The sequence below is a fragment of the Chanodichthys erythropterus genome, chromosome 23 (genome assembly GCF_024489055.1).
Source record: "Chanodichthys erythropterus isolate Z2021 chromosome 23, ASM2448905v1, whole genome shotgun sequence".
Lineage (NCBI taxonomy): Eukaryota > Metazoa > Chordata > Actinopteri > Cypriniformes > Xenocyprididae > Chanodichthys > Chanodichthys erythropterus.
The window spans coordinates 9,582,501-9,608,835 of record NC_090243.1 but is presented as its reverse complement, the minus strand read 5'-3'; the positions used below and the strand labels follow the sequence as shown (position 1 = coordinate 9,608,835).

Genomic DNA, 26,335 nt, shown 5'->3' with positions numbered 1-26,335 from the left:
TTCTTTCATGAATAGAAAGTTCAAAAGAACATAATTTAAATGTCACTTTTGATACATTTCATGCATCCATGCTGAATAAAAGTATTAATTTCTTTTTTTTTTTTACTTACCTCAAACTTTTGAATGGTAGTGTTTCAGTTTCCACAAAATATTAAGCAACAAAAACTGTTCTCAAAATTGACACTAATAAGAAATTACTTGAACAAAAAATCAGCATATTAGAATGATTTCTGAAGGATCATGTGACACTGAAGACTGGAGTAATGATGCTTTGCAATCACAGGAATAAATTACATCTTTTAATATATTCAAATAGAAAGCAGTTATTTTATATTGTAATAATATTTCAGATTATTTCTCTTTTGACTATATTTTTCATCCAATAAATGCAGCCCTGGTGAGACTTCTTTCAAAAACATTAAAAAATCTTAATTATTCCACACTTTTGACTGGTACTGTATAAAATGAGCAGGAAACATGTTTTTATATGGTTCTGAATTCAATGGAAAGCCTTTTCATGCCATTTCTCAACCAATAAAATAACGCTGCCAGTGCAATTTCACACTTTTCACTAGCGTGAATTCCTATGTGATGACTCTGTGTTCGAGGGGCTGTGTGCTCTTGTTTTGAGCGGTCAAGGTGTGGGGGATTAAACTTCGCTGTGGTCCTTTGATTGGTGATGATCCTGGACCAATGCTGAACAGCCTGTCACTTATCTCCCCTCGTCAAAGCGCTGGAATCTGGGTCATCGGGAATAAACAGGGCCTTTGTGCTTGTTGTTTCCTCTTTGTGTTCCCCAGCAGAGGCAGGCTACAAGTCCCCTGGGGGGAAAATAGGGAGGAGGGCGCTTTCCTGGCGCTCAGATGCGAGGCCCAGGCACACAGCTCTCCCAACTTGCTCCAGAGAATCTTGTCCAAGCTCTGTAGGAAAAGCCACTGCCAGGGGGCCACCAATGGGTCTTCTGAGGCTGATTGAATGACTCCTCCTTTATAGAAGGCTTAGGAGAAATAGTACTGTAGCTGTTTTGTGTATGTGCATTCTTAATAGCTACACTGACTCATTAACAACCCTGTGATACTATACTGGTGGAAGCTGGGGGCAATTATTGTCCTTTGTAACTCACACTACATGTGATCTTTTGGTATAAGGAACATGTAAACATGCCAAAAATAACAGCATTATCAACATATTTGTATTTAGAAAGAATTAATTGTAATATTGAATTGAATACAATTCAATCATAATAGTCATAATTCATAGTCAAAATACAAGCTGTATCTTAATATCAGCTTTTACATGTGTATCTTAATAAATGCACCTCAAAATAGTATTCATTGCTCAATATTTGCCTTCTATTTTATATATAGATATTTTGAGGGATTTAGGCAGATATTTTTTTATTACATAAATATAATTGCCCTTGATAGTGATAAATAATGTTGTACAGCTACCAGTGGCTTTAAAAAAAAAAAAAAAAAAAAAAAAATATATATATATATATGTATATATATATATATATATATATATATATATATATATATATATATATATATATATATATATATATATATGAAGAGTTTCGTTGCAAAACGAGATAACTCGTTTTTTTTAATTTTTCAAAAATCTTATTTTTTGGTTTTGCATTCCAATTAATATCAATTCAACTGCAGTTGGTTTGTTTTGATTTAAACCTTCATAACTTCAAAAATACAGCTAGGTAGCACCATAAAACAAAATAATAACATGATAACATAATAATAAACATGTTTTGACAAAAATGTTAAAAACTGAGTTATCTCGTTTTGCAATGAAACTCTTCATATATATATATATTACAGTTTTTACAATCGCTAGGACACATTTCTCAATACTTAAGTTAATTTTTTTTTTTTAAATGTTCAAATTAATTAGATTTATTGTTTATTATATCAATTATATTTAAGTATATTTTATTAATAATTTAGTCATTCATATATTCTAAACACTATAATGAAGTAGAAAAAAACAAAGCAGACAAATATGCATCTGAAGAATATAGCTCAAATGAGACAAATGTTTTTTGAGCTCATATGTTGTTTATAGCTTCTTTTGTCCAAAATTTTTTTTGTACTGCTCCAGATTTTTTTACTGTTTTTATTTTGCACTGATAAATATTGTTTATCATTTTTTCTCAAATTAAATTTTTTTCTTATAACCCATATTTGTTTTTTGTTGTTGTTTTTTTTAAATAATAGCTTTAATATATTTTTTCTGTAAACATGTATTTCTTTGCATTTGTTGAGTAAATATGTATATGTGTTATGTTTATTTTTAAAGATTGCCTAGATTAAATTCTTTATTTATTTTTGCTATTCAATGGCACAGAAAAAGTCTGATCAATAAACATGTCAAACTTGTCAACATATATTTAACATAACAACAATTATCTTCCCTAGACCAGTCTGGCCACCAAATCAAATCCCTGTATTTCAGTTTGAAATGAAGAGCTCATCATGCACACCATATATTATAAGATTAACTTTTGCTATACTGTTTCCTTTGAATCAGCCCCAGTAAATGACTTCTCTCAGGTTTTAGCTTAATAAGATGCCTTGGCCATCTGCTAAGCTTGGCTTACTGGTCACAAAGACTTCAGCTTTCTCCTGAAGCCTTTTGCAGGGCTCTTACAGAACTTAATTAACCCTAATCCACTGATGCAGTGACTGTTGATGTCATATTGATGTGCTACTGCACTTCAGAAACTTCAAAAAATGCAAAAGAGTAAATAAGAACTTAAAAGCATGAATACAGTGGGCTGCTGCTGTGTTCATCTCACAGCATCTGTCACCTGCAGCTCACCTGAGGAACAGCTGCTAGTCTGGGGAAAGACTTAGATCTGCCCCACCCATAGAACACTGCACAACTACCATCCCATTGACCAGGTGCCTCCTCACCAGGACAGCCCATTCAAACAAGAAAAATCTGTCTTGAACCAGTTTTGGTGTTGCATCCTGGTGTTGGTTTCTAAACTTATGCGCCCTCCGGAAACTTGCGTTCTGCAAGTGAACGGTGCCTTGTGGTTCCATCACAAAGGGGCACAAAATCACTCTCACGGACCTTCTCCAGATCTGTTCCTGGCTGGTGGAATGACCTGCCACACTCTATCCGAGCAGCTGAGTCACTAGCCATTTTCAAAAAAAGGCTAAAGACCCCAGAATTTAAAACAAAATCAAAAAAGTATAGCGACTGTTAACAAAATTGACAGCTCACAATTCTGACTTTTTCCATCATAATTGCAAGTTTTGATCTCACAATTTTGACTTTAATTCTTATAATTGTTTATATCTCATAATTCTATTTTTTGGTTTTGAAAATCATGAAATACTTTTTGTGAATGAAAAATTTGTTTTGTGAATACAAAATTAAATTTACCAAAACATTTCGTAAAGAAAAATGCATTTTGTGATACAGACTATTCCTTTAGTCCATAAAATTAGTCAACATTAATTGGCTTGAGTAGGGTAAACTTAAATTAAACAAATTAGTTCAATCAAATGGACTTTTATGAGTATTTAGAACTTTCTTTTTTGTTTGAGTTGATGAAACTGACACATTTTAAGTAATCTGAATTGTTTCATTGTTTTGAGTTTTGTGAACTTGTTTCTTTTAATTTAGACAAACGTAAATTTAACAGAAACTGGGTTAGGATTTTTTTCCCCTGCATGCTTTAAAGGGAGAGTAAATGCTAAATTTAAGTGTTATATGATTTTTTTGTTTGTTTTTTTTGTAATGTTAAGTGGGAGATTTAGTAGCGATTAATGTTTTGTTTGTTTTGCTTCTTGCCATACTCATTCAGTGATTGCTATGCTATGCTAATGCTATCAAAGCATTGTTACAATGAGCAAGTTAGCATTTACTGAAATAGCTAGTTAAAGCTAGCCAAGTTTCTGCTACTAAAAATATTTAAGTTGAGATTACATGATATTTTAAGTTAAGTATAAGTTAAATTGTTAAGAGTAATTAAAATATATGAGAACAAATTAATAATCTGCCAGTTCTGCTTACTTAAACTTTAAATTTCTTAGTTTAAACATTTTGATGTAACTGATTGCCTCGATTTTTTTGAGTTTTGCCACGTTATTTGGGTTTACAGTGCTTTAAAGAGATTATTCTGAGAAAAAAGTCGAATTCCAAGACGTAAACTCAAATTCTGAGAAAAAAAAAAAAAAAAATATATATATATATATATATATATATATATATAATTGTGAAATATAAATTCCGAACTGCGAGAAATAAAGTCATGAGTGTTACAAACTCAAATCTGAGAAAGAAAGAATAGGTGAGATGTTAACTCAAATTTGCAAGATATAAACTAGGAATTGTCAGAAATAAAGTCAAAATAAAAGTAAGATAAAACTTTTAAAGTAAGATAAAAAGTTGCAATTACTTTTAATATTATTATTGTTTTTTTTTGTTTGTTTTTTTTTACTTTTTGGCATAAATCATGGGCTGCATGTTTAACTGTGTGCACAGCAGAATCATTCATAGGCTACTAATACATGAAGTGCAGCACACTATAGGCCTCTGTTGAGTTCAGTGGCAAGGGCCCCTTTTGCTCTCGAAACTCAAAAATCACCTATGAGCTTATTTATAGCTCGAACCTCTACAGTGTAGCTATGTGCCTGGCCAGCTCAGTTGTCCAAACTCTCAGCAGTCAGCCAGTCATAACCAGTGGAAAGACTGACCTATATTATAGGCACCTCTGGCAGCGGAGCACCACGCCTGGGTTTCCCGCCTGAACTATGGGTGCCTGCCAGATGACTGGGCCTGTCACTTCTGCGATAGCCTACCATCTGCTGTCTACTGCACACAATGGCAGGCAATGTGCACACAGACCCAAGGGAGGGGCTTCACGGGATGGCTCTGTACCACATGCTGCACTAGGACACCTCAAAACACACACACATATGCATGTATGCGAAGTGTGCACAATGGTGGTATTCCCTCATGAGCTTATATATGGCAGCCCATTATTACAATAAAATAGAAATAATATTAGGAAAAAAGAGTGAGCAATATTAATTCGAGGTGGTGTTTCTACATTTGGAGTGTGTGTTTGTTTGTGTGATGGGACAATCATGATTGTGTTATCATGTGATCAGTCAGTAATGATAAGTAATGTAAGTTTGACAAACCTAGTTCACCCAAAAATAAAATTGATTTCATCATTTACTCACCCACATGTTGTTCCAAACCTGTATAGCTTTCTTTACCCTAATATATTTTTTAGAAATGTGGTCTTAAAGTCAATGTTAGCCTATAGCCAAAATGGTTTGATAACCAACATTCTTCAAAATGTTTTATTTTGTGTTCTGTAGAATGACAACAGGTTTTGAACAGCATTAGAGTGAGTAAATGATAACAAAATTTTCATTTTTGTTTGAACTATCCCTTTTAGCATACAAAAAGTTAAAAAAGTAATAAGTCGCAAGTTAGTCATACTATCCATCCTAAATAGTATGTGACATTAGTAGTATTCAGTACTATTTAGGGCGGATAGTATGCACATTGGGATGCAGGGAGTGAGTCAGATGTTAATTCAGTAATCTGACGGATTCACAGAGTTCATTTAGTGAAGGATTCATCTTATTCGAGACTTTCAAAGGTGCCCTAGAACCAGTTTTTACAAGATGTAATATAAGTCTAAGGTGTCCCCTGAATGTGTCTGTGAAGTTTCAGCTCAAAATACCCCATATATTTTTTTTAATTAATTTTTTTAACTGCCTATTTTGGGGCATCATTAACTATGCACCGATTCAGGCTGCGGCCCCTTTAAATCATGTGCTTCCTGCTCCCCAAACTCTCGACTATAATACAGTGCATTTACAAAGTTCACACAGCTAATATAACCCTCAAATGGATCTTTACAAGATGTTCGTCATGCATACTGCATGTATTCGTCATATCATGTGAGTATAGTATTTTTTTGGATGTTTACATTTGATTCTGAATGAGTTTGATGCTGTGCTTCGTGGCTAAAGCTAACATTACACACAGTTGGAGAGATTTATAAAGAATGAAGATGTGTTTATGAATTATACAGACTGCAAGTGTTTAAAAATGAAAATAACGACAGTCTTGTCTCCGTGAATACAGTAAGAAACGATGGTAACTAACCACATTTAACAGTACATTAGCAACATGCTAACGAAACATTTAGAAAGACAATTCACAAATATCACTAAAAATATCATGCAATCATGGATCATGTCATTTATTATCGCTCCATCTGCCATGTTTTGCTATTGTTCTTGCTTGCTTACCTAGTCTGATGATTCAGCTGTGCACAGATCCAGACATTAATACTGGCTGCCCTTGTCTAATGCCTTGAACATGGGCTGGCATATGCAAAATATTGGGGAGGTCTTTTAAACAAATGAGATTTACACAAAAAGGAGGAAACAATGGTGTTTGAGACTCACTGTATGTCATTTCCATGTACTGAACTCTTGTTATTTAACTGTGCCAAGGTAAATTCAATTTTTTGATTCTAGGGCACCTTTAAAGCGGGAACTCGTACGTTTTTTGAGCGATTCATTAAAAGAACCGACTCAAAAGAGTTATTTGTTCATGATTCAATTTGACTATGCTATATTTTTGATTCACTAAAAAAAAGAACCAGTTCATAAGAGTCATTTGTTTGTTTTTGAGAAGCAGCTGTCGAAGTCTTCTCAGCAGAAGGATGTTTTCTTGTCATTATTTTGTGGTAGTCTGTCTGTCTTCTAAACTAAGCTCATATATAGGCTAAGTACGACTGACAATTCACATTCACTCTGATAACTGAATAGGCTACTAGATAATATGATACAGTTAGCCAATAAATCTGAATATGACTTGATAAGGATATTTAAAGGTCATTATCCTCGATATGCATTAATAAAAACATTAGCCTAATACACATTTACAATAAATATTTCAGACCCATATAAAAATAGACAAATAACCCTGTTGAAAAAACAGCATATTCTGGTTGAGGTAGGTTTTGAAGCTGGGAGACTATTCATTACAGAAATAGTGAGTAGCCTTCATCTACTTTAAACACATCCAAAATACACAAATAGTCAACATTTTATAAGCTGACCAATAAATAAAGTAATTTTTACTAGTTGTAGACCAATAATCACCTCAATCAGGGTCAAGGCTTGGATTTCAACCTAAAGATTAAAGTGCTTTCTAAATTTACACATCACTGTCAGAGTACAACAGGTGTTTGTTTTGCGTTTAGCCAAAATGGCTTCAGTAGCCATCAAGCACACAGTGCACTGTACAAAAGCCCAAACCAACCAACCAATTCATCCCCAATGGGCCTTTGACATCTCTCAAGCCTTCATTGACCATGTGAAAAATACAATAGCAAAGTGTTCTCTGAATTTGAAAGAAACATATAAGAGCACATGTGTTATAGGCTTGTAATGGCCGTCAACAGCAGAAGGCATGTCAGTGGGGCCTTGCGCCCCTCTATTCAGGGGAAATTGAGTGAATGGGCCTGCAAAACCAACAGACATGCAGAACAATAGAGCCAAAAGAAATTATTTCATGGCTGAGTGGCCCTCTTTAGAGAGAGCAGCTGACCTGTGGAGAGCTGTGTTGTTCAGGGAGGGTGTGGGTCTAAGGACCCCAAGGGCGGAGATTGCAGCACCCCCAGGTCTGGTGACAGGGGATAGCCGTCAACTCAAGAGACCTCAACTTCCATTACTGATGTAAACACCCGGCTTTCAGAAAAGAACAGGACTCTCACATTGTCTTTCACATTGTGACATGAACAAGGTGATTATTAGATGAAAAATTAGGTCTTGGGAAGGATGGAACAATTGTCAGTCAAAAAGTTACAAACTGTTTGAATCAGTTTCGAGATGCAACCCACAATCTATAAAGAAAAATACAAACATGGCACATTTGAAGAGCATATTTTTTTTATTTTTAGGTGTGTAAATGACAACATGGCAATTTGACAAGTTCGTTGTAATATCAAAGAAGCAGGTTATAATTGTTTCGCGGAAAATATGTCAAATATGTAACATTGCATGAGAAATGAGTATGTCAGTTGAGGTGTGCTGCTTGTTTTCATGCATGTCAGTTTGCTACATATACTTGCTTTCCTCAAGTCTACAGAAAAAGGAAATTCCAACAAACAAGACAAACATTTAGACAGTAAAATGAAGACAAACAAAAACACATTAAGCAGTTATCTACAATGTTATGTGAGCCAAAATAAATGAATCTCTCGTAGATTCAATGAGAGACACGATGTGTAGTGTTTCTTTGAATACAGATGGTCAGTTTTTGCATTTTAATATCTGGGTTACAATCAGAAAATATAAACTTTTTACAAAACATCATCCTCAATTTGAATAAGACTGTATGTGTTATTCAGTTATCATTAAAAATGTTAAAACCCCAATACTTAACGCTAATACTGCCGAATCCTTTAACATCAGAGTCTTTTTTTGCTCACACTAACTTATCAATGTAAATAACCTGGAACTATTTTACATAGGTTCTTCTCAGTATAAAATAATAAAACATGACATTTCATTCAACATTTCACTTCATATGAGAGCAAAGCAATTGTCCAACACTTCCTTCAGTCGATTGTGCTTGTATTCGTTTCTGCTGTAACTCTCAGTAGCAGCGAGCAAAACCTTTTGAACATTTTTCGAGAGCGAGAAAGTGGGAGAGGAACTACGTTTAGATCATTTTCCCCTTCGGATGTCATCCTGACCCGTCAGCGTTAACGATATGTTTAAATACATTCAGCCACCACTAAAAATACCCACATACAACAAAACGTAAACACTACAGAGGGCATAAAACAATAGATACTAATAATGACAAACCAACATTTATATAATATTTAAAAGTGCAATTTCCCCATATTTGGAGGCTGAATGCTGCTACTTTTAAGGTCAACCAATTGGTGAAAAGAGGACGGAACCTTTGAAAGGATGTTAAATTTACTGTACAGGCCAAGAAATTAGTGTCAGTGTTATTGAAATCAGAAATATGTGATGGAAGGTAGTCAAATCTTCAACGGAACAGAAATATAATTAGAGATTTTCTTTATATCTTTGAAATAAATAAATTAGTAAAGATTTAATAAATAGAACCTACAGCTCTAAACGAACAAATCTCATCTATGTATCTGTTCTTGGAACGTGTTATTTATAATGCGACGTGCGCATTGATATCGGTACCAAACATGATTTCGGCTAAACTGAGAACAATTTCATAAGCAGCGACGATGCTGGATTTAGAATTCATTTGCAAACATGCAAGACAGCGATTTTACGCCTCACCAGATGTTCAAAGTACAATTCATTTTTTAACAACCTTCACTTTACAGCAAAAAATAATGGAAAACAAAAAACAAAACGATCGAGGTACCTTCCAGTAGACGTTAACTTAGCAAATTCACACTATACAATACATTCAGTGAGTGTCCTACTCGTAAAAAAAATAAAATTAAATCGGGGTGGAACCTTTGTTACGTTTGGAGCGGAAACGATTACGTTGCAAGTGCTATCCAGTTACTCCTCAACACTGTCTCTGCTCCTCACCCTAACAAACAACCACAGTAGTGCAACACTGCCAGTGCTCCCCTATCCTTAACACCTCCTCTAAAAAGAGCTTAAAAACTATCTGAAAATGTCATTTATACGATTTATTCCTTCTTAAAAAAGTTCATTGAAAAGCAGCCCTTAAAATCAGCACACTTTTTACGGCTAAAAATGGATAAAAATAACTATGTTAAAATACCGTTAGCTAAATTCTGCAAATCTAGGGCTATTTGTATTTTGACTACATTTCCATACAAGCTTTTTTTTATCCTAAGCTGCACATTGTTATATCAGTAGGTGTTTAGCAAACATCATAGTGAGTGTTTCTGTTTCCTACACCAGATTGTCGGAGAGGTTAAATGTCGGTGTGATAGAGGAAAAGAGGACGGGTTGCTGTAGTGCAGAAGTGATGTTTAAAGGACGAGAGCTCTGGAAATGCAGGCGGTGGGGTTGGTGTTTAGGTAACGCCTCGCCTGCTCCGTCATGATCAGCTGATCCTCCGTTTTCCCAAAAACCACTGCCTCCCAATTGCTGTTGGCCTGTTGGGTAAAAAAAAAAAAAAAAAAAAAGATATTTGAGATTGACCCAGTTTGGTAATTGTTATCATACTAAAACTATGAATAATTTTTTCATTCACTGAAATTAAGCTGAAAAAAAAAAAAAAAAAAATGTTTTCTTGGCAACTAGCTATACAGAAATATAAAATTAAAACTAAAAAAAATTACAAAAATGAGTGTTTGATAATAAGAATACGGAAGAGGATTAGGGCCAAGCAATAATAATAAAAAAAAAAAAATTAATCTCGAGATTAAAGTTGTTAAATTTCGAGAAAAAAGTCGACATAAAATGTTGAGAATAAAGTCAATAAATAACAAGAAAAACCTTGTTAAATTACGAGAACAAATTCATTAAATTATGAGAAAAAACTCGTTAAATTTCATGAGTTTATTCTCAACATTTTATCTCGATTTTTTTCTCGTAATTTAACGAGTTTATTCACAACATTTTATCTAGACTTTTTTCTAGAAATGTAACGACATTTCTCTCATAATTTAACAAATTTGTTCTCGTAATTTAACAACTTTTTTCTCGTAATTTAACGAGTTTATTCTCAACATTTTATCTCAACTTTTTTCTCGAAATTTAACAAGTTTTTTCTCGTAATTTAACGAGTTTATTCTCAACATTTTATCTCAACTTTTTTCTCGAAATTTAACAAGTTTTTTCTCATAATTTAATAAATTTATTCTCAACATTTTATTTCGACTTTTTTCTCAAAATTTAACAACTTTAATCTCAAGATGGTTTTATTTTTTTATTATTGCTTGGCCCTAATCCTCTTCCGTATAAGAGTCCTTGGCAACTACCTGAAATAAAATTAATTTGAAGTACTAAATTACACACACACAAAAATAAAAAAATAAAAAAAGAAGCTTTATAGAAATATTAAAAAAGGGGAAAAAATTACAAAAGCATATAAAAATGTACAATTTAAATTAAAATTAAAATTAAAAATATAAAAATGAAAGCTAAAAAAAATATATTAATAAATACTATAATATTATATAAATATTAAAATAAAACTGGTTTGTCCACAAGGTCAAAAAATATATATATAATTAGATTAAATGTTTAATCTAACTCAGTTTAAGTTGAAGTACTAAATTACTAAAACAAAAATAAATTAATGATATTATATATTTGATTTACAAAAGCACATATAAAATCTAAATATAAAAGCCAATTCAAAATAGTAAATACTGTACTAGTATATAAATAATACTGAAATAACACTGGTTTGTCCAAAGTTCTCAAATTTGTGTTACTATTTATAATAATAATAAAAAAAGTATTGAATTATAAAAATACAAAATTTCTGAGGATTTCGTTTTTTTTTTTTAAGGCTTATTTTTGGCAATTTTTGTGATAGGAAAGGATCTGGAAAGGTCCACGACCCAGGACTCTGGTTGCCTGAAGCGCAACGGTGCTATATTTTGGCGTGCTGCCCACTAGGCTATCGGCGCCAACGGATTATTTGAGTTAATGAGAGTTAATTATGTGTTATCTGCAGCACAATCAATATAAGGAGATTAATATCATATGAGATCCTTTTCTCTTGATGGTCAGGGAACAAATGAGTGAATTACCGGAGTGGGTGTTTGGTAAGGTGGGCTCCTCTGGGTCATGTTTTCTCTTTTGCCTGGTGGGCTAAGGGAACATATTATGGAAAGCGAATCCTTCAGTGGTCCAGGAGAGCAAGAGTTCTCCTCTCTCTCTGTCAATGGCATCATGAGCATGGATCTGGTCAGTAGGCCATCACTGTGAGACTATGTGGAAAAAGCAGGGTGAAGATGGTGGGTGAAGAGGGAAAACAAAATGATTGTAAACTCAAAATAGAAAAACGCTAATGATGCCTCATTAGCTAGTAGATTAGGATAATGGTCTTACCGCTGCATTGTTGTTAATCTGCTGTTGGGGAAACAGCTGTACATTCAAACAGTCTTTTTCCCAGCTGTCCAATACCAGAGACTTTCTCACTTTCCTTGCAGGAGCTTCCATCTGCTGTGAACCCCAAATGACACAGATTAATAATACAAATTAGTGTTTGAGATAAGAGTTAACATCAGATGAAACCTGAATATTTAAACTAAATCTATTTGCATGGTTATGAAAACAGGTATGTAAGAAAGTGGCCAGTACCTCGTAAGATCTGTACTGAAGTTGGTTCTGCACTTGTGTGAAGATGTCAGACCCTGTTTCCTCTTTCAGAACCTCTCTGATGTCCTCCTCAAGAAGTGCCAGTGGTTGGGGCTGAACACACCAATGTAATATATCAAAAGACAAATTAGCGACTGAAGCACTGAATAAACACATGAATAGCCTTTTTTATTGAATCTCATGAAACCAGTCAAGAAGAAAAAAAAAAGGAGAGAATTCTGTCATCATTTACTTACCCTCAAGTTGTTCCAAACCTGTATGAATTTCTTTCTTTTGCTGAGCACAAAAGAAGATATTTTGAAGAATATGTGTAACCAAACTGTTGATGGGGTATTTATTTCCATACTATGGAAGTCAATGAGGCCCATCAACTGTTTGGTTACCCATATTCTTCAAAATATCATCTTTTGTGTTCAGCAGAAGAAAGAAATTAATACAGGTTGAGTAAATGTTGACAGAATTTTCAGTTTTGGGTTTAAGCTTTTTTTGCAATTAAGATTTTCAGGAGATTTAATCATCTCCTATATAATTATAATCAGGGTTGTTACTGTTAACTGAAACTATTAAAACTATTAAAAATCATCAATTGAAATTAACCTGAAATAAAATTAAATATAAATATTAGATGAAAAAGCACATAAAGTCACTAAAAATTACACTAAAATGAAATTAAAATATAAAAATAAAATCAAAATATTAATAAATACTAACAGCATATAAATAATTGATTCTAATGAACAAAATACATAAAACAAAAAATTTATATATATTTATATATATATACACACACACACACAGTATAATAAATTATAAAATGTATAATACATTTAATATATAAAAATATTAAATTATAAAATATTTTAAAGACATACAATTGTTTTTATACATGATGCAAGTGTTGCCTTTAATTTATGCTGATTTTAATAGAAATGAAAGATGTATTACGGTATTAGGAATCAAATGAAAATCATCATTACAAAAAAACTTAACAGTAAAACATCCTGACACATAATAATGAGAAATTTTGGGGGAAAATGTGCTTAACTGTCATGACAAATATCATAACGGTCCAACTATATAGGCTTTATTGTATGTGTATCTTTCTGTAGCATATTTAATATTGACATAGCCTCAAGTTTTTTTTCCATTTGGACTTACCACCATTCTTAATGGGCCGTGCATCTTTTCCTGGGCAGCCAGGGCGTTTTTGAATGGGGTGGGTGTTCTTGGAGTGTGGATTATAACATTCTTATGGAGTTTTGGGGTCCTAAAACTGTGAAGACAAAAATACTATTAGTTATTTTGTGATTCTGAGATTGTCAGCTCGATATTCTCAAACAGCAGGGGTGAAGAATAGGCCCTGACCCTGCGTTCTCCTTCTGATGTTTTGGTGTAGTTTCTCTCTGATGGGGTGTACTGAGGAGGCATTTCTGTCCACACACTGGAGTGGATGTAAGAGCAGGATTGTCGAGACTCAAGGGCTCACCACCGGACACGTTGAAAAACTAAATAAAAAAAGTTTGAATGAATTCACAAATTTCTGTGCTCTAAAAGGTGCTTTGTGGTATGAATTTACCCATACCTGAGAGGGGGAGAATGGCAAGCCTTTGACAGGGGTGTTTTTTGGCGAGTTCCCACTGTTGTCTATGAAAGCACCACAGTTCCTTTCATCTGCAGGTGACTGATCCTCTCTCTCTCTCCTCTTCTTTCTCATCATGGACGCTGGTGGAGAGCTGAATCTGTTCATGCAGGTGTTGGAGAGAGCCAGAGACTTGCCCTGGCTCGCTGCAGCACACTGCCTACTCAACGCTGGGACATTGGAAGAATTTATTGAGTAGGCAATGTTTTCTGTGCACCTCTCCAGGGTTGGACAAACCTCAGTGGGGTTAGTGGGCTTTGGGGAGGGGCCTCCCTCTGAAAGATCAAAGCTGGTCACATCACTCCAGGCCAAAGGGTCCTGCAGCATCAAAACGTGTACAAATTATTACCTTACTGTTCATTAGGTGGCAAAAAAACCTGCATCTTTCACATTTTACTAAACAACTAAAATTACAGTACCTATTCACAATACTGATATTAGTATAGTATTTAGTATTAGTCTTTCTGTCCCTCCATAGTCAGCCTATTCAATTGCAACTTTGATGCTTTAAAAAGTTCATAAAGAGATTGTAAAACTAATCCATATGAATTGAGTGGCTTAGTCCAAATTTTCTAAAGAAACTCGATTGCTTTTTATAATGAACAGATTTAATTTAAGCTTTTACTCACATATAAACCTTGATCAGTGAAAATAAACAATGTAAACAATAACCTGAATGACGAGCGATAACTAACCTCTTCCGGAAGCTCAAACGTGCTGCAAAACACATGAGAATGAACCTCATTGGTTACGCAGCACGTTTAAGCTAGCGGTAGAGGTTACGATCTCTTTATGAACCTTTTGAAGTGTCCAAGTTGCAATTGCATGGGCCGTATATGGATGGACACAAAGCTTGCAGATTTCATCAAAAAGATCTTTATTTGCGTTCTGAAAATGAACGAAAGTCTTACGGGTTTGGAACGACATGAAGGTGAGTAACTAATGACAGAATTTTCATTTTTGGGTGAACTAACACTTTAATTTACCCATCATATCTTAGGGATATAGGTACAGTACTGGCCAAAATTATAGTTTTTTTTTTTTTTTTTTTTTTTTCTAAATTGATCAGTATATGTCTATACTGATATTTAAATGTGCATGTTCATTTCCTCCATTTTTAATTTTGGTTACCTTTTCCATCATCTAACGCTCACCTAAAGTTTTTTTTTTTTTTTTTTTTTTTAAACACTACTAATTTAAATAATGTTAAATGCAATTTTTCTCTATTTGTTTTTTATACAAATCTATTTTTAATACTGTACATTATAATACTATGAAAATTCACTTGTAGCTTTTAAAATAATAGACCTCAGTTTTTAAGCATTTCATTTTTAATTAATTTATACGGAGCCCCACACATGACATGCAAGAAAAAAAATTAAATTGTGCGCACGACTTACTAATTCGTTCCCTCGGTTTACTAAAACGTGTGCACGATTTACATTTTCGTTCCCTCAATTTATAAATCATGCGCATGTCATGTCCAGGGCTCAGTACATTTACACAAAACAAAATAGAATTTTTATATCAGCCATTTATCAATTATCAACTATAACATTAAAATAATTAGCAACTTACTAGTATTGGCCAGAGTTTTAATATCATATATATAATATATATATATAAAAATGAAGACTTCACATGCAAAAGCCTCTAAGTGCCATCTGAAATTTTCTTCTAAAATGAGCATTTTTATTAAACTCGTATGTTTATGTTCAGTTATTTCACTTTAATGGCAATGAAAAGGACCTATTAATTGCCATTAAAGTGAAATTACTGAACCTAAACATACAAGCTTGATAAAAATGCTCATTTTAGAAGAAAATTTCAGATGGCACTTAGAGACTTTTGCATCTGAAATCTTCATGTATATATATATATATATTTGAATTCTCTGCTTACTGAGTCAATGAGCTCCATGGTCTCTGCAAACTCTGGAATGGTCTCTAGTGTGGAGAGCACAGCACTGGCCTCAGCAGCCAGGAACTTGCTAGGAGAGACAGGCAGAGGCATCCTAGCAGGAGGGCCCTCCTCTAAACGGCACAGCTCCACCCCTCTGTCATCCACACTCTCTGCGGTGGTGACAGTATCATCGGGCAGGCTGTCTGACCAGCTGGAGTAGCTCTCTGGATTCTGTATAGGACCAAACCATTGAGGTCAGTGAGGGAGTTTATGATAAGAAAAGATCAAATGAAAAAGATAAGCTGCAGTGATGTGGAGGGGAGAGTTAAACTAAAAAAAGAAAAAAGAAAAATCAAACACATCTGAGCCAATAAACCTATACTAATAATATCTGTTCCATATTACTTTTTGACCATATGATAAAATCTCTGGTAATCATTCATGATATTAACAGTGTCGTAAAGAAATGCTAGCTATACTTTATGGTAATGATGCACGGCAGGCTTACTGACTATTAACGGGGAACTGTGAATAATTAATTAAAGAATTAAATTTCAGTACCCTACTACATGAGAAAAACATTTAGAAAGAAAAACATTTAGAAAATGCAAATATATAATAACAGATTAACTAATTTATTGTATTAATATTTTTTAATGATAAGATGAATATGCAGAAAATAATAATACAAATAATAAATAAGCGTAATAAAACAAATAGACATTAAAACATGCTTTTAACAAAAGCCAAACTTTCAATAAAGCGCACTCTCTGTAGTTTTAGTTAAGGAGGGTGTGAGGTAGGTAGGCAGGCAAGATTTACTAAGCACAGCTAGAAATGAGGATATGGGGGAGTAAGATGGGAATGGAGGGACCAATAGCGCACTATTCTACGCGCACACACAAGCTTTTCTTACACGAGGGCCCGACTGTCTTCTGACTTCACTCTCAGCTGACATTAGCAACAGCTCTAGCTCCTTAATTCTTTTCTCTTTGTCTGGGTCATCATGGCATTGCTGTGAGGAAGAAGAATCAGGAGGAAGAGGCGGAAAGAGAGACTGAGACAAAGTTTACTGACAATTTCACGAGACTTTTATGAGGTCCTGAATTTCACCAAGCAAAAGCACCCAGGATGCTGATGTAGTTTATATTAAGTTTAGTACATTAGATTATTGTCAATAACATTTCAATTCAAATTTGTATAATGGCATTGGTGAAATTCAGATATGGACCACCAGTTTAAAACACCACACCACATACATGCAGATTAAACAATTACCAACAAACATAAGAGTCGATTTTTTATTTATTTATAGAGGAGACGAACAGACTTCAGAAAGCAGAAGGTTCAGAGATACAGAGGAGATTGAAGCATGCCGTGAGAACTGCATCGTGGGACTTACCGTCATAAAGCTAGAGATCTCGACACTTATGTTTTCCATACACTGGTCACTTTGTGAACCATACGGATATCTGGGCGGCTGCCAATCAAAAACAATATGGATGCTTAAATGTTTACAGAATAACTCATATTTGATATTTATTATATTTAGTATAAAGAGGGATAAACAGATAAATTCTGCCCAAGTCAAAAATTATTGTCATGCTATGGCCAATAACTATGGAAACTTGTTTCCGCTGTGAAATAAAAAATAAAAAGGGTAATTGCGACTTTTTTTATCTCACAATTCTGACTTTTTTTCTCAGAATTGATATAAACTCACAGTTGTGAGTTATAAAGTCAGAATTGCGTGATAAAAACTCACAATTGCGAGAAAAAATTCAAAATTATCTCGCAATTCTGACTTAATGTCATGCAATTCTGACTTTATAACTCACAATTGTGAGTTGAAATCTGGCAATTCTGAGAAAAAATTCAGAATTGTGAGATAAAAAGTCGCAATTACCGTTTTTATTTTTTTATTTAGTGGCAGAAACAAGCTTCCATATACGACAGATAAATAGATTATATTAAAATTCTATACTATTTTGTCTAAATAAATTTTAAATAAAATCCATCATTTTAAATCATCAATTGAATTTAGGCATCACAACATTATAATGTACAGTGTAAAAAAATGGATATTCATTTTCATGAAAACTAACAAAGATTAAAAAGATTTAAATGTTTTAAATTCTTAGTGATTTAAGATATTAACATAAATTAAGCTTTAGATGAGAGCAAAAGTAATCCAAATGTAAAAAAAAAAAAAACTAGCAAGCATAATTAATATTAACAACTAGCAATATACATTAAAAATACCTAATATAACCAATATGGTATCAATATATTGTGCATCCCTATATATAAATTATTATCTATAAAATCAATGGTAGCAGGGTTAAGATAACCATTCTCTTAACATCTACAAAGTGAAATAATAAGTATGCCACATACTGTACGATACTGATGCAAACACAGTATTCTTGTGAGAGTTATCACCTGTGATTGGCTGCTCATGATCATTTGATTTTGGTCATGTGGATATTCCACAGCTGTACTGGATTTGGGCCGTTTCTTCTGGCCAGAGTCACTACTGTAGCTCTTGCTGCCATCCTGTAAGTAGCCCTCATGTTCCACCTTCCTGCGCATGGTGGAGTTCCAATGATTCTTAATGGAGTTGTCTGTCCTATAAACGTACAGTAAGGTTAATGTCAAATGTCTCTGGTATTTTTCTATATTCTGTATAGCTTTAGAGTAACAATAAGAATTTTTTACCTTCCTGGCAGCAGCTTTGAGATCTCAGCCCAGCGGTTGCCCAGACGTTTATGTGCTTCATAGATAATTCGATCTTCTTCTTGGGTCCAGGAGGATTTCTTCACCTCTGGGTTGAGGTGATTGTGCCAGCGCTCTCGGCACTGTTTGCCTATGCGGCCCTGTAAGTGCTTGGCAATCACTGACCACCGTTTGGGCCCATACTTGTGAACTAACTCAATCACCTGTGGAGAGGTAAGGCAGATTATCAGAAACAAAGTACGGCACTAGGGTTATAGAATATCCTCTACATTTGGAACTCCATCCATATTAAAGGGTTAGTTCACCCAAAAATGAAAATTATGTCATTAATGACTCACCCTCATGTCGTCCCAAACCCGTAAGACCTCCGTTCATCTTCGGAACACAGTTTAAGATATTTTAGATTTAGTCCGAGAGCTTTCTGTCCCTCCATTGAAAATGTATGTACGGTGCACTGTCCATTTCCAGAAAGGTAATAAAAACATCATCAAAGTAGTCCATGTGACATCAGACGGTCAGTTAGAAGTTTTTGAAGCATCGAAAATACTTTTTGGTCCAAAAATAACAAAAACTACAACTTTATTCAGCATTGTCTTTCCATTGAATTGATTCTATTGAATCCTTTCATCTGTCGGCATTGGTAATGCACTTTTACGTCGCCGTGGTTGTTTTTGGCGATTAGGACATCCGTGACATGCACACTTATGCAACATTTTAAAAAATATAACAATACCAAAATACAAACAATGTAGAATAGCTTGAATACAGCGTGTGTCTCCCTCAGACTGTAAACGAAGCTCGGGCGCACCGGATAACACGTCAGCAGCTTCACTGCGGAGTCGTGAATCACACTCCGGAGCAGAAGGGGGCAGTAAACACGGATTGACAACAGACCCGGAAGAGAATAGAAATGCTGAATAAAGTCGTAGTTTTTTTATTATTTTTGGACCAAAATGTATTTTCGATGCTTCAAATTGTCGTGGATGTCCTAATCGCCAAAAACAACCACGGCGACGTAAAAGTGCATTACCAATGCCGACAGATGAAAGGATTCAATAGAATCAATTCAATGGAAAGACAATGCTGAATAAGTTGTAGTTTTTGTTATTTTTGGACCAAAATGTATTTTCGATGCTTCAAAAACTTCTAACTAACCCTCTGATGTCACATGGACTACTTTGATGATGTTTTTATTACCTTTCTGGACATGGACAGTGCACCGTACAAACATTTTCAATGGAGGGACAAAAAGCTCTCGGACTAAATCTAAAATATCTTAAACTGTGTTCCGAAGATGAACGGAGGTCTTACGGGTTTGGAACGACATGAGGGGGAGTCATTAATGACATCATTTTCATTTTTGGGTGAACTAACCCTTTAATAGTTTTCCAAAATGTGTAAGGAAAAACCCCAAATTATTGAATCCTGACCAAATAAAAACAGTCAACCCTGGTCTCTGAGCTGACATAAAATTGGACAAACATGTACAAATTCAGCTTTACATTAACATTGTATGGAATGAATAGAGTAGGAAAAGACCTCTCGTATTTATTACAATGTCATTTCTTCTGGAATGTTGTCATGCAACTTCTAAACAGTGTGTTGTAAGGATACTGAACAAAAGCTTTCATTTCTTTTGGCGGTAGATGAGGAGGACAATGACTTTTGCATTCTAAAACTCAGAATCAAGACTACAAGATCATCACACCCCTCCTAATCCTCCATCTTTCGCCATTTATCCATCCATCTCTGTCTTCCTCTGAGGACACAGAACACCCGGCTCATCTTACCCTCTGATCCTCCTCTTTTGTCCAGGGTCCTTTCACCAGCTCCGGGTTGAGCACCTTTTGCCAACGGTGCTGACATTGACCATCTGTCCTTGTCTGTCAAAGTGCAACAAAATCCCACATCAACACCTGCAGCTAGTACACATACACCTATAATAACATCTTCACTAACACAAAGACCTGTCACTAATAATACAACATAAATTTAACAATAGTTATGCTGTAATTCTATCTAGACTTTCCATTTGCAACAGTACTTTCAGTCTAAAGTTAGAACTTGATATGTGGCTTCTTTTTTATATACTTCATCTTTTGCCTAATTTGCATAAAATAGATTTGTTTTACACTATTTAACTTTTGATGCTCTAGCAGTTAATAAACAAAAAAAGAAGAAGAAGAAGAACATTGTAGCCAGAGCTACTTTCTCTTTGTTTATGTATATGACAAGTCATGCAGGTACTGGGATACTCTGCAGCGGTTGGCGTCCCGCTCGGTCTAAAATAGTGTATTATAGGCATACCGTAGTGATTCAGGATAAGACAAAAACACAGTTTTGGAAGATGGATCCATGATGTACTTGCTTATTATATCAATTTTGTACATTTTTAACAAAAAAAAGTTACATGTTGTTCCTTTAAATGTTTATTTTTTAGTTTAATTACATTTTTAAATACTTCAGAAAACACTTTTCTTCCATAGAAAGATGATAAATATGTGAAATAGTAAATAATTCATTTTAAAGCTCGAATAGATTTTAATATTCCAGCCACAATTTTAAAAACACGTTCAAAGTCATGATTTAGCAACTGCTTCAGTGAGTTACTTACTGGGAAATAATTGGCGATTAATTTCCAAGCATCGGTTCCGTGTTGCTCAACAAGCTTCTTCAGCTTCTCGTCCTGTTTGTGAAACAGAGATCATGAAGTTTTCCATCTCAAACACAACTAGCCCGCTGTGACAACAGCAGCGTACACAACACTGTTGCAACTGTCCCACCCCTTCCTGTTTCATCATAGAAACCCAAGGAGCAAGTATTATCTCATTTTAAACTTAAAATAGCATATGTGGAACTGGTTGCAAACTAGCATTCATGTATTAAGTACCTCATCCCGGGACCATTTAATTTTGCACAGGGTCTTTTTAGAATTCTTGGGGTCCCTGCTGTCAGGATCTGTAGAATGACGTTCATCATCCTCATCTTCACTGCAGCCATGAAAGACAAACAGAAAAAAGGAAGAGTCAAATGCTATTAAACAGAAAAAAGTTATTTTGTCTAATCAGAAAGAATTACTCTCTGACACAAACCGTTGAACAGACAAGCTTGATCAATCATCTGTAAATACAAGATCCAAAGTTTAGAAAAGCAGCTAGCTCATTAAACAGGACATGCCTGAGTATAATTAGTCTGCAAGCAAGCAAAACAAGCTGCAAAAGTGAATTCAAGAAGCATTCAAATTATTCCAGTGCATTGGTTTTTGCATTCATACATAAATTTAAGGTTTTTTATTTGGATATATATATTTTTTCTCCATTATTCTAAAGTCTATCCATTAAAATACATTCAAAAAATAAAAATGTGGGAAAAAAACACACACACACACACACACACACACACACACACACACACACACACACACACACACACATACATACACACACACACTGAAGTTATTTTCACACAAGTAAATCGAAGTGACAGTCGCTTTGCCCAAGACTTCATTCTATAGGAATGCCTTGTTGCCTGGTAACATTTCACCAATGCAGTGAGGTAGAGAGTATTTAATCAACACCAAGTTTCCCTGGGATACCAGAGCACAAACTTAATGGAAAACCATTTATCCGATGCTAAAGGTGACTATCAGCATAAACCAAGCTCAAGCCTTATTTGCTGTAAAGCTAAAAGACATTCTAGAAGAACAAAGGAAGGAAGTCTAATCATTAAAGAAATATGCAACAGCACATTCAACCAGAATGCCTTTCTGCAAAGTCTAAAGTTGTGAGGAAATATTTAGGCTGAAGTCCAACTTTGACTAAAGTGGTACAAATATGGAAGTCCAAAATCCTTCTTGCTGCCAGTCTGCATGTTTATCATTGAAACATTGGCTCTCTGTATTACAAGCCACCCGATGAAAGAAGTGTTTCATTTAAGGAACATGATTTAGTATGATCTCCACCCTCAAGGAAGGGGCGAGGTGATAAACAAGCCCATTTTACTTCAGAAGTGATTTGCTTGCATCATTCAGTCGGGAGGCAGACCAAACTGACCAAATCCACTCAGTCAGATTAAGGCCTTCAGCTGGTCTCCTTTTTGAAATTACTTTCAGATATCTTGCATTAATGTCTGACACAGACATTTACCAACCCCCTGTTTAACAGCCACAGAGAGAGGGGCAAGGGAGAACACACACACACACACACACACACACACACACACACGTTAAAATTTTCATTCATTCATAAACAACATTATGGTCTTGTTTGTTTAGGCACAGTATGCAAGCTGTATGTCATCGTCCTTCATAAACATAATCGTTCGGAAAATCTGACTCAGTTTTATAAACTAAACTAGATGTGAATAAGTGCTTGTGTGCAAAGCATTACGCACAAGATGATATTCTTACTCCTTTATTGTTACTCTAATACGCATTAATATATATAGTTTCATATTTCTTCTGTACCTCTATATACACAAATCTGTTTTACAGCTTTTCAATTTATTATAATTAGTTGTTGTATATTAATTTCCTGTTACTGTAACATAACAACTGCCTCCTTAATCCCTCTAAATCATGGCAAATATACATTTTCAGATTTATATGTAAAAATATATTTTTTTCAAACATGCAAATGTTTACAAAAGAGTAAGATAAAACTGATTAAATATTCAAAATCTGCTTTAGTATTCTGATTTTATACATAAATGCTAGTAATCTGTAGCTATTATGTAATGCCCTATTAAGGCGTCAGGACACAACTGTTTCATCTAATACCATATAATCCTCTAAACACTTGCACCTTCCCCCATTTCAGTTTTCAGATCACTCTTACTTGTAGATTAATTTAAAGTAAATTACATTTAATGTACATTTTATTTACTTGAGACCAGTTTCGTTTACTTTTCGGACTAAGTTTACTTCAGAAATTAAGAAATAGCCGGTTAGCATGCTAGTTCACTCCGGCTATACTGTTAAATAGAGAATGAGCTAGGACTTGCTAATCGCTAGCATTCAGGCTAACACAATAAACTTATGTCAAACATTTGAAACTGTTTGACAAATGAAATTTGACATGAGGAAACATTATGGTAGAACTAGTAATAAGAAATATGTTTTTTAAACAAATAGGTCTAGGATCAACCTCGTTGATCAGCAGGTGCAACGTAATGCGTCATAGGGACCTGTCATATCATGTTAAATATCATAATTTGTTAACGTTTTAGATTATATTGTGCAATTAAATTACTAATTATTGTTATTTTGAGTTTTAATGTTGCCATAGCGATTTCTGTTGTGACACAAATAACTCCAGCTATATACTATAAGTTACATGATATATACGATCTCCCGATGTTTTGCATCAACATACGATCTGTAAATTTGTACACAATCCATAAGATAACTACTATTATTATTATTTAAATTAAGTCTGATTTAGCTTTTTATATTTGATTTAGCTTACAATACACTAAATAAGATCCATCATCTCACCTGCGAGACTTCATATTGGCCATGTCAACTGTGTCAAAGTCCAGTTCTTTTCAAAAGAAAATGTCTTTAAAACATCCAATGTTGCAATTCTTCTTGAAATCAAAACACACAGATGACATTTATCCACACACGGCACTGTCACACATGAGTCAATTTTCCGCAGATCCGTACAGTCACATCCCCGAAAGCACAATAAATATGAGAAAATGAAAAATGCCCTTACAAAATGCTTATTATTAAAACATATAAGAAAAAAGAGAAAACTTCTAGTGCGATCTCAGAATGGTAGAGAAAGAAAATCCATAAACATAAGTCTGTGTTAGTCTTGCCCGCCTTGAACACAAACCCACCCCTCTGTACTGTCACTCTGTACTGTGTTCACAGCGCGTGTGTTTTTTCCACTCATTCTATTTCATTTTTTGTCCATCCCGCCGAATCTCGCGCCCAGCCTTCTTCCGGAAACGGGTTTGAATCTGCGCACGCGGCCTCGCCGCTGATTGGTGGAGAAAGGTAGGCGGAACAGCGCGCTTTTGTTGTTGAACAGCAACTGGTCTGTGACGCTCGGTGACGCGCTTTTTATTTGCATGCAGCTAGAGTTGCTTATTTTTACTCAGTATTACTTAGTATGTTTATTACTGAGAACTTTTTTATATCTAAATGAATTAACTGAAGATATATTGTAGTACTTTATTAGCAGGGTTTGAATATTATATGCTATAAAACCAAAGAGCTTAGAACCCAAGAGGCGACACTTTGATACTTTTTGGGTAATAGTCACTAGATGGCGTTCCGGTAGCGCGGCCGCCATTATGGGGTGAAAATACTAACTGGACCATAGAATCCTTCACATCTTACGCACCCCAAATCGGCGAATTTCACTGCCAAATCAGAAGCGCAGTTGAACATTTTTTTTAAACTAAGTCACCAGTAAATTGTATGGCTCCTACAGTAAATGTTGTCTTGTCATATATTTTATTTTACCAGTTGTGGAATCCAACCATTCAACTATCTGAGGTAACGTAGTTAGCCTACTTTATGGAGTATTTCCATTTTATGCAACTTTACACATTTATTGATAGTAAATTAATAATTAATACATTTGAGATCATCATGTTTGCAGCGAACAATATATTTTAGACCTAGTGGAGTAATATTAATAATATCTAGGTCATTTAAATAGGCTATGTTGTATATTTTAATGGATCACACTACAAACATAATGATCTTATAATACATGATGCATTGCTGTGTCCGTTATTGCATAATTCCCACTTTTGGACACTTTTGCTTTAACAAACATTAGACAACACTGCAAAATTAAGCTGTTATATTCATATATTTATTGTCCAACATTCCCATTTTTTCTGATGCATGTCCTTAATTTAATTTCATATGTTGGTAATAATGCAGTGTTTATAAGCCTTTTAAAGAATTTTAACCCAAACTGACTGGGTTTCTAGAGAGCAAAGATTTTGTGAAAAAAGTGGAAGACTTAAACACAAAGTGTGTAAAATACACTGTAAAAAGGATTTGATGATCACTATTGATAGTATTTTATTCTGTGTTGTCATCATTCAGGATGAATTTCAGCTTTAATGTACTTTTTTTTTTTTTTACAAAGCAGCTGATATTGCCATAGAAACTAGTGGACTGCCGACTCGCTTTCACCCCAAAATGGCGGAAACGCAGGGCTGCTGCTGGGCGACGGTGTTTCAATGGATCGTTCTATTGAGTGTCGCTTCTTGTTAGTGTATATTCTTTGGTAAAACTGATCTCATTGAACACGACACACAGTTGTAAGTTCATGCTGCCCTCTTGCGGATATTTTCAGATTTTATTTTGTCTTAGGAGGATTAAATTTATGAATATATCTGCTTTGTTTGGCATAAAAACATTAGTTTGTAAAAAACAAAAAAAAAACAAACAAACCTATAAACAGGTTCATCAAAAACAAACAGATAAGGGACTTGCCATGTAACAAATTTTATTAAACGTTTGCCTTGACATGTTACATATTTTTTATATTTTAGTAATGATAACTTGCACTCTATTATTTTACAAAATATACTATTACATAATTCAGCAACATTTTAAAAAGCAAAACAAATATAATACGCTAAATATGTAAAAGGCAAGGTACAAAAATATCAACTGTAAACATTTTTTTTAATATATAACTAAAATATTTTATAAGTGTATGAAATTTAAAACTTGCCATATTAATTTCTTTAAAACATCCTTGTCCTA

General features: G+C 34.3%; 1 protein-coding gene across 2 annotated transcripts; it reads right to left on the bottom strand.

Moving 5' to 3' along the window:
* Window positions 1-7,949: 7,949 nt before the first annotated feature.
* On the bottom strand, window positions 7,950-24,408 carry mybl1 (v-myb avian myeloblastosis viral oncogene homolog-like 1). 2 transcript variants are annotated; one of them, XM_067377446.1, is made up of 16 exons: window positions 24,089-24,408; window positions 21,485-21,584; window positions 21,209-21,280; window positions 20,385-20,477; window positions 18,577-18,797; window positions 18,301-18,487; window positions 17,261-17,338; window positions 16,775-16,873; window positions 15,859-16,089; window positions 13,900-14,274; window positions 13,683-13,822; window positions 13,476-13,590; window positions 12,300-12,410; window positions 12,048-12,161; window positions 11,747-11,926; window positions 7,950-10,138 (listed from the first exon to the last, which is right to left on the bottom strand). In XM_067377446.1, exons 1-16 carry the CDS (start codon window positions 24,109-24,111, stop codon window positions 10,013-10,015), a joined length of 2,265 nt encoding a protein of 754 aa, XP_067233547.1. In that variant the 5' UTR covers window positions 24,112-24,408; the 3' UTR covers window positions 7,950-10,012. The 2 variants fall into 2 exon arrangements, with proteins under 2 accessions (XP_067233547.1, XP_067233548.1); XM_067377447.1 differs by lacking the exon at window positions 16,775-16,873.
* Between the last annotated feature and the right edge of the window lie 1,927 nt (window positions 24,409-26,335).